This window comes from Ctenocephalides felis, unplaced genomic scaffold, assembly GCF_003426905.1.
Source record: "Ctenocephalides felis isolate EL2017-DRISC unplaced genomic scaffold, ASM342690v1 CF-g0.4_SCAFFOLD_01604, whole genome shotgun sequence".
Taxonomy (NCBI): Eukaryota; Metazoa; Arthropoda; class Insecta; order Siphonaptera; family Pulicidae; genus Ctenocephalides; species Ctenocephalides felis.
The window spans coordinates 3,137,712-3,148,068 of record NW_020537758.1 but is presented as its reverse complement, the minus strand read 5'-3'; the positions used below and the strand labels follow the sequence as shown (position 1 = coordinate 3,148,068).

The 10,357-nt window shown below is 24.1% G+C and overlaps 1 protein-coding gene across 1 annotated transcript; it reads right to left on the bottom strand.

Moving 5' to 3' along the window:
- Positions 1 to 907: 907 nt before the first annotated feature.
- LOC113372844 lies at positions 908 to 1,348 on the bottom strand. The gene has a single exon (XM_026613180.1). It carries the CDS (start codon positions 1,346 to 1,348, stop codon positions 908 to 910), a length of 441 nt encoding a protein of 146 aa, XP_026468965.1.
- Between the last annotated feature and the right edge of the window lie 9,009 nt (positions 1,349 to 10,357).

Sequence of the window (10,357 nt, the reverse complement as noted above, 5' to 3'; positions counted from 1 at the left end):
TGTACTTATATTTATTTGTTTCAAAAAATTTTAATATCTTTTGGTAGACAAAAATAATTTGTGTAGGCAATTAATAAATTTAATTTAGAGAAAATCAGATTTTTACTATTAAATTTAATATTATATATATATATATATATATATATTAAAACATTTGGTGACAATCTTTTATCAGTAATAAGTTAGGGAAATATTCCTTGCACTATTAAATTTTGTACCTACATTTATTTGTTTTAAAAAATTTAATTGGCGCTCAAAATTTTGTAGTATTACGTTAGATAAATGTTTTGAATTTTAACACTAGAAAGACGGACGAATTGAGTATACCTACATTGCCTGAAAACAGTCAAAATGACTGCGTCGTAAAAAAAATAAATAATGCGTTTAGAAATTTGTTTAAAATTAATTTTTATCATTTCATGTACTATTTACATTTATACAAATTATCTATGGGTGCTAAAAATAAAAAAATAGTTCATCTGACAAAAAAGTTCATTATTTTTACAATTCATGCAAATATAATTTGAGATCTTTTTATGAGTACTTTTTCCGCAAACATGTTTGTTGCAAATTTGACACGTATTATTAGTTTTATTATTATTACAAAGTCGTATTTGGCAAAATTTTCTTTTATTACTACTGGTATGTGCATGATGACTGTGGGTCATCATTTTCCTTTGATTTTTTTTGTGTTGATGTCGTGTAGCCCGCGGAAAGCTGTTCTGCCAATTCAAACAAAAACTGTTCTCTAAGGATTTGTTTTCTTTGGATTTTTATTCCTGTCGCTTCTTTGTAAAGAATCCAGGCATTTATCGCAGCCAAATCCAAAATATTGAAAAATATTTGCAGGGGTCATCTACGTAAACTACGTCGGATTTCACGGTATATTTTCTTTACCTTTGATCTGTCATGTCTTCTTTGCTGACCATAAGTAACTCAATTTCAAATTTTTTGCTTCATAGGCCCCACGAGTATATAAAATTCCAATAAATGCACGTATTTCTGGTAACGATGTTGTCCAATCGTACCCCAAAATTTGACTGCCCTCTTCTTCTGTGCACTGTTTTATGTGTTTGATAATATAATTATCTATTATCAACGAAAATGCACTGACAAGATCACCTGTAATAATATTATTTTTTGCATAGTTTGTTGGCCCTTTCACACCCTTGAAAACAGAATTAGATGATGACCTTCCTGGAGTACCACCTTCGGCAATTTTTGTCCATACAGTACCATCGAGAGCTGTTTCCGTTTCTTGAATTCTTTCATCAGTTTCTGAGCCACTTAGCACCCTCCTGCATACACTGATGGCACTTTCATTTTCATCAATAGTGATCACCTTCATCGCTACCCTCAAAATTAGATGATTCACATGGAATATAATCCAATTCATCATCAGATGATTGTGCCCAATTTTCTGCATTTAATTCTATGTCGGAACACTCTTAACTTATGTTTGTTAGCTTTTGCAATAGTTCACTTCTCTTCGACATTTTATTTATAAGTTCTAAAAAATCAACTGAACAACGCGTTATACTGAAAGTTACTACGCGAAAAAGACCGGTCTAATGTCAATACTTACCAAAATTCGGTTATTTTTATATAACAAATGCATTATTGCATATTGGAGATGAATGCACGCGAAATAACTATTTGCAATACAATAACAAAGTCGTTTGTAATGTAAAATTTCTAGAGCAGTCAAAATGACTGTTTTCCGTCCATGCAGGCATAACATGTAAGAATATTGAAAATAAAAGTGAGATAAGGCAAATAATACGATTTATCTACGCTTTTATATGTTGTATAAAAAGTCACAAAATTTCACGAAGCTGCGACTTCAAATACATAGTTATTTTTATGTTTGAAAATGGAAAACAGTCAAAATGACTGCGTCCGTCTTTCTAGTGTTAATATCTTTTGGTAGAAAAATATAATTTGTGTCGACAATTAACAATTTTAGGAACAGCTTAGAGAAATTATGATTTTTACTATTACATTTTGTAACTCTATATTTTTGTTTGAAAAAAATTATTAGTGCAGATATTTTTTTTTAATAATTGTTTGGATAAATGTTGTTAATTTTTAATATTGAATTTTATACCTTAATTTATTATTTGTTTAAAAAAATTCAATTGGTGACATTTTTTTTCATATTAGATTAGATAAATAGCGTAAATAATTTTTAGGGTCTAATTTTGGGTTTAAAACAAATTATTTGATGCCAAGTATTGTTATTTCTTCTAAACGATTTTTTCTAAAAGTTTATAAAATTAAAAATGTAGAATTTGTATTGAAATGTTTGGTAAATCATTATTATATAACAGTTTTTTGTTATCATGTATTTATGATTATTTATATTTAAATTATTTCTAAAAATCTACCAAGTTACATTTGTTTAAGTATAAAATCGATTTTTAAAAGTTGATCGTATTATTTTGGTATAAGAATTATCTTTTAATATTGGTTCTAATTTATTTATATACTAATTTTTGTTAACATTATTTTTGGACATTTGTTTACTATATCTCTTGTAACTTTTAAACCGTACGTTTAAATTATATAGAATATTAAGCAAATTTGTTCAAAATTAAATTATCTATAACATTTACTAATAATAAGCAACTCGGTATACTTTGAAATAATATTGAAAAAAGAACATTAGTGTTCATTTAATTTTCTATTGAGATATTCGATAATTTGTTCATAATTTTGCATTTGTTTATTATATCTCCTGTAACTTTTAAACCGTACGTATAAATTTACTGAAGTATTAAACGAATTTGTATAAAATCAATAAATTTATAATATTTACTAATACTATTATGCTGTACAGCAACTCGGTATACTTTAAAAATAATAAAAATGCAATCTTAACCAAAAATAATCCGAAGATCTAAAAATATCGACGAAATTTCTGTCATCACGAAATTATTTTAAAAAAATATCCAGAAAATTGTTAATTTTACTATTTGTTCTTATAATATACATACTGTACAATAACTTTTAAATTATTACGTAATTGGTGTAATTAATATCATATTTTAATATAACCCAATTAATAATTACCAACAAATATAAAATCTATAAATGCATCTTATTATACTACAAATTATTTTGTCGTGAATTTATCCACACTATTTATAATATTATGAGCAAAATTTTAATAATATTAGTATTTTTCGTTATAATTATAATATTAATTAATATCGTTTTAATATTCTAAGATTCTAATACAAACAGTACCTTCTTATGAGCTTTTTGAAAATATAGGTACATTTAATTTAATTTAAATTTAAAACATAACCGACATCGAAATTGCAAACAAATTCAACAAAATTTAATAAATATCTTAATATGAGGATCTAAATATTATTATTATACAAAAAAATTATTAAAAATTGTATTTATAATTACAAAATGTTTATTAAAATAGGAAGACTTTCTTTATTTATAAACCATTCAATTATATCAGGTAATTAGTTAATTGCAAATTATAAATACTCAGATAAATAATTAAGTAAAAAGATTGTCAAATAAAATAAAAAATAAACAAATAATATAAATAAAAATAAAAAATAAATAAAGTAAAAAGAATGTCATATCCTACCGCTTTTTTAGTAAAAAAAATCTGATTTTTTGGGAAATATATATATATATATATATATATATATCAATATATAACCGTTATCCAACTATTTATATTACATATTAACATATGAATCATTAATGTAAAAAAGTGAGATGTAATCTGTTACGTTACTATGTTTTTTATTTATATAACTTTTGAATTATTCAAATACAAATATTCACTTTTATTTAAGAAGTTCATTGATAGACAAACCAGTTTTTAAATATTCAAATATACAAATAGAGCTGTTATAAAATAACATGAACGATTACCATTCATAATAATAAGAAAATAATTAAGAGGCATTGGGAATGGTGATGATTGATTGATTTTATTTTTTATATAAATAATTTTAAATATATACATATATATGTATATATGTATATGTATATATACATATATACATTACATATATATATATATATATATATATATATATATATATATAATTTCCATTAGCAAGTATTACATCGTCGTCGCCTTAGAAATTGTTAAGGCAATTAATATGAGTCTCGCTTTTCGCCACTTAAACTCTGCAATTTCTGCAATTATTATATTATACTATTCATATATGGTTAATAATACATATATAATAATAATAAGGTGCTCGTGTGATATAGCAATCGTGCGAAATTTCACTTTTCTTCACATATATACATATATAAAGACACCTACTTCTTCATTTCTTTGCAAACGAACAATAAATTTCTCAATATGGTAATAATGGATATATGTATATATATATATATATATATATATATATATATATAATAAAATTGTTTCTTGGGCATCCATCCAGTAATTAAAAAACAGTTTTAATGAAAAATGTTTTTATTTATAGAGAACATACGTTTCGGGTCTGGATTTGACCCATCTTCAGTGCTACAATTAAATAATTCAGGGTTACAAATTAAAACAATATAAAAAAATACATAATTAACAGACAAAAATAAGTAAAACAATGTATATGAAAAGTATATATGAAAAACAACCAACATTGTTTATTTTATGGTTGTTTTTCATATATACTTTTCATATACATTGTTTTACTTATTTTTGTCTGTTAATTATGTATTTTTTTATATTGTTTTAATTTGTAACCCTGAATTATTTAATTGTAGCACTGAAGATGGGTCAAATCCAGACCCGAAACGTATGTTCTCTATAAATAAAAACATTTTTCATTAAAACTGTTTTTTAATTACTGGATGGATGCCCAAGAAACAATTTTATTATATTATTTCACCATCTGAAGAAAAAAAACCTATCGCTTTATATATATATATATATATATATATATATATATATATATATATATATATATATATAGTATATATATATATATACTAGCTAATTCAACATTGTCTACAATTCAAAAGTTCCAAATTTTTTAATATCCTATACTAATATTTTAGTTAAATATTAGGTTGTCAAATATCTCCCTTCCGCTTTTTTGCTCTTGGTTTATAATACAAAAAGGCGGAAGGGAGATATTTGACAACTTTATATATAAATATAAATTTAATTTCATTCACATCTCAGCTGTTTTTTGGCAATAATAATGCAGGCTTTACATTTTTCACTCATAATCAATAATATGTTTAATGAATTCTAATATTATCTAGACCCATAATTTAACCTAAATTCAAATTTCAAGTAAATTGACATATCTGGCAGGTGACAGTTCTCATGTGTTCAAATGTTGTGAATGTCATATATGTTTTTTTTGCAATTTTTTCCATTTATTTCTACGAAACTGTAGTTAGTTTCACAGTTCATAACATCTAAAAAGAATCTCTTGACAAACTACAAAAAGATTTATCAAAATCCGAATAACCGTGTAGGAGGAGTTTGAATTCATACATTCTTGCATAAGAATTTTATATATAAAATGTATATATATATATATAATTTAATATATAAATTAATATATATATATATATATATATAAATTAATAAGTATTTTATAACAGTAAAATTATTTTTATATTTTCATGATATTTTAGTTCAGAAGTCTTGAAATTTCAAGAATCTCTTGACAAACTCCAAAAAGATTTATCAAAATCCGAATAACCGTGTAGGAGGAGTTTTAATTTATGAATTCAATTGCATAATAATTTTATATATATAAAATGTATATATATATATATATATTATTTAATAACTATTTTATAATATATTAATTCTGAAGTCTTAAACAAAAGAAGTTATTTTTGTTATATTTAATTAATTAAATTTAACGATTTGAATTGTTTAATTGACAAAAGTATTAATATTATCATTCCTGATATATTAAAATATTAAATATATACTAAAGAATAATAAAATAAAATAATTTACAATACAAATAATATAAAAAGAAATTTTAATTAGGTAAATTACTACTACTATATATTATTTTTTAAAAATATTTTATACATATATTTTTTTACAATTGATGTCACCTTTCAAATTTTTTTATTATATTTTTGTATTTTTTTTTCATTTAATTTTTATTGCATTTGTTAGTACAATAAATATGCGAGTCATTTTCAAGATTTATTAAATTCAACTTTTAATTTTTTAATAATAGAATAAATGTCTGAATTAAAACTGAAATTGTGTAAAAATAATATAAATGTTTAATTTATAATTTATGTGTATTTATATGAATTTATAAAACTTTCTTCCGCAATTCTGTGAAAGCTAAACTTTAACGTAATCGTTCGTCGAACATTTATTACGGATGTTCATTCGGAAATATAATAAATTTTATATATATATATATATATATATATATATATATAAATAAGTTCATAAATATTTCCAGTACTATTACCCACAAAAATATTTGAAGATTTTGTCGATTTATCTAATTATTCTAGACATTTTTAATGCCTTTAATTTTTTTTTAAAATATTGCAAATGGGGTAGCTAAAATTATTTATTTGCAAAAAATAGTGTTATGATTTTTTATAATTATATAATAGTCAAATTTTTAGGTTTTTAGGTTAAGCTTTGCATTTTTAAATAATTAAATTGTTAAAAAATTAATGAATTTATTTATTTTCCATAGAGAATCGGCCCCACCCTGGTGTTTAACTGATTTTGATGTCATTTTATATTTTATTAAGTAAATAAGTTTTGCCTTTTTAAATACCTAAATTGTTAGAAAAGCTAATGAATTTATTTATTTATTTATTTATTTTGTAAGGAACTCGATATAATCTTTGAAGAAAAATTAACATACTATACTTCCAAAATTACATATTTATCTGAAACGTTTTATGTAATATAACACAAAATTAACTAAATACCAAAATTGACTCTAAACATTATCAATACAAATCGAATGCTTTTTGAGTAATACAAATACTATCATTTGTTAAATACAAAAATGCTTTTAAAAATCTTTCGAATCCAATATAAACCTTAATAAATCTATTTACATTTTTTTGGGTCCTTTTTTGACCTCTTTGACCTTTATCTAGTTCCGGTTGTCGTAACATTTCCGGAAACAATCTTCCGATGTCGTAACATTCTTCCGGATTCCAATTAATGGAAGATTCGAATAAGAATCACATGTTTGTGTGAAGATTATAAATGAATTAAAATGACATTTTTTCTTGTATTACGTAGCTGTTGTATTGTCTTAAAAATTTACACATTCTGATATAATTGTATGTTATGTAGGTATGGAATAATTTTTATAATATGTGAAAATACCTGACATGAAGTAATAGATTTAGTTTAGTTTAGATCAGTTTGTAGTCAAATGTAAGAAAAAAATTAGGCGATAAATTAATAGGCTTTTGAATGAGCTTACTCTCTTATATAACACTCTTATTTATCAAGGGTTTTGTTTTTGGTATTTTTTTGGACATTTGTGGTTTTTTAATATTACATTATAGTAAAACACAATTTTATTGCAATCTGTCCACAAAAATTCTTTTAACTGGAAAATACTTTCTCAATATAAAGATATTATATTAAAACTACATGAGTAATACAAAGCAATTTATTTATTTTGCGTAAACAAATGTAACAGAAACATTCTCCATGAAATGATCCATTTTTATATCTAGATGCAAAAATGTGTAATATTTATTTAATTATTTATTTATTTATTTATTTATAAATAATTTATGCCAAACGGCTTTATACAGTAATATAATATAGTTATTAAATCATTTATTTTACGGATAATTCTTACTATTTATCACAATTTTTCGTAAGTTTCATAGTTTTTATTATTTCAACAGATAATTATTTATAATTCGTAATTTATTATTTATAATTTATATATATATATATATATATATATATATATATATATTGATGAGTTATTTAGAATCGGGCAGTAACACCAAGTAAAAATTTGGCTTAATTTGGATAAATTAAGTATTTCAAAACTACTTTAGTTTTTTAACTTGGTGTTACTGCCCGATTCTAAATAACTCATCAAAATATATATCAACACCAAACTCACATATTTCAATATATATATATATATATATATATATATATATATGTATATATTTATATATATATAAATCATTCTAAAATTGCGAAATTGCTTTCACAAGGCGAAAATATTGCACACACTTAAGTAATTCCGGAAAACCCAAGTTTTAGGCCTTCACTAAAACCTGGCCTCGTTTTTTATTATCATAAATCATAATATAATAAAGAAAAAACATTATTGCATACGTATATTACTAAATAAAATATGTACAATTGAAAAAAAAATTAAAAAAGTATTATATATAAAAAATGATTTTTTTAATCTAAACAGATTCTCAGCAACTTTCTTTGATATTCAAAAACAAATATATAAATTTTGCAGGAATTTTATCTAAATTTCTACGTTTTTAGTTAAATTTTAACTCAAATAAACAAAATTAGTAGGTTGTAACTGGAAAGTAACATACAATCAAAAAAGTATCTTTAAATAAAACTATTATAAGTAGTGCTGTAGTACCGAGAAGGTACTTGGTACCAAACACAAATTTTTGGAAAAACGTACGAAATACCTATTAGTAGTTAGTAGTTTTCATTTACAAGACACCTAATTATAATATCAGTAAACGTCCAAAATTTCCATTTAGTTGTATTAAATATCGCAAACAATTTTTCTTAAGGGGCACAACTAGTGTAACCGCCTAAAAAAAGGTGATTTTTGGGAATTTATATTAAAAAAAAATACTTTATCAATCATTTCAAAATTTTAGGAATATATTCATACATATTTTAAGAATACATAGTAAAATTTTTGAAGAAAAAAATTAAATATTGTTATCGTCGATCTCCAACGGCGCGACAAAAAGAGGCCCTTCACTACTGCAGTGATTCCGGCTTTCTACGTGGATGAAATTAAAATTAATTTATTTATATAATGAAAAAAATGAATTTTTATAATGAAACTATTTTTTTATTATCTTTCAGACAAAATGAGGCAATTCGTCGTGATAGCAACTTTGGCGACTTTGGCCGTGTGCGCCTCGGCCGCACCAGGAATAAGGGTGCCCAGGCAAACGCAGTTGTCAGACAACCTGGACATTGATCCTGCCGCACAGGACGTAAGTCGAAAAAAAATTTTTTTTTTAAATTAAATACTTATGTAATATCTTGGATGGTTAATAATATAGCGAATAATCCGTCGGTGGTGAAAATTCATATTTTTCAAGTCTGTGTATACTACCCTATTACGACTCATTCATTCGTGAAATACTCCTCGTACACTATTTTTAATTCTTTCATTGTAACTATGTTTACTCCTCGTAGTACTACGTTTACTACTCGTAGTACTACGATTACTACACGTAGTACTACGTTTACTACTCGTAGTACTACGATTACTACTCATTCATTCATGAATACTCCTCGTATACTATTTTTAATTTCTTCATTGTAACTATGCATACTACTCGTAGTACTACGATTACTACACGTAGTACTACGTTTACTACTCGTAGTACTACGATTACTACACGTAGTACTACGATTACTACACGTAGTACTATGTTTACTACTCGTAGTACTACGTTTACTACTCGTAGTACTACGATTACTACTCATTCATTCATGAATACTCCTCGTATACTATTTTTAATTTCTTCATTGTAACTATGCATACTACTCGTAGTACTACGATTACTTCACGTAGTACTACGTTTACTACTCGTAGTATTTTGTTTACTACTCGTAGTACTACGTTTACTACTCGTAGTACAACGATTACTACTCGTAGTACTACTTGTAAATGTATAATGAAGTCTACTCTAGAATTTCTAAAAAAAAAACATTTTTGTTTATTTTCAATGTTCAACAATTCAAGAATGTATGAACAAGAGGGTTTATTTAAATTTTAATTATTTTCGGAGATATATCTGTTTGACCACGAATAATTCTTCGATTTTTCCTATACGATACCCACGATTTTGCAACTTTTATTGAATCGATTTATTTTAAATTTTTATAGACTTCTTTGCAGTATAAACTACATCTCATACTCAAAATCCGATTTTGATTATTTTGCAAAAATTTGAAAATATCAATTTTGATACCCTATTTTTTTGAGACGCCCCACTATTTTTAATTTTATTTGTTATTTATATTTTCAAAAGTAACTTGTAAAAATAATATAGTAAATTATTGTTTGCTTTAATTCATGCCTCTAGAGTAGAATAGTGATTTAAATTAAAGTAGAATTAAGAAGGTTTTGAAGAGCTCTGCAGGATGCAC

What these genes read in the sequence shown, in the direction of transcription:
- LOC113372844 (XM_026613180.1), bottom strand. Translation starts at nt 1,348, where the DNA reads ATGAAGGTGATCACTATTGATGAAAATGAAAGTGCCATCAGTGTATGC.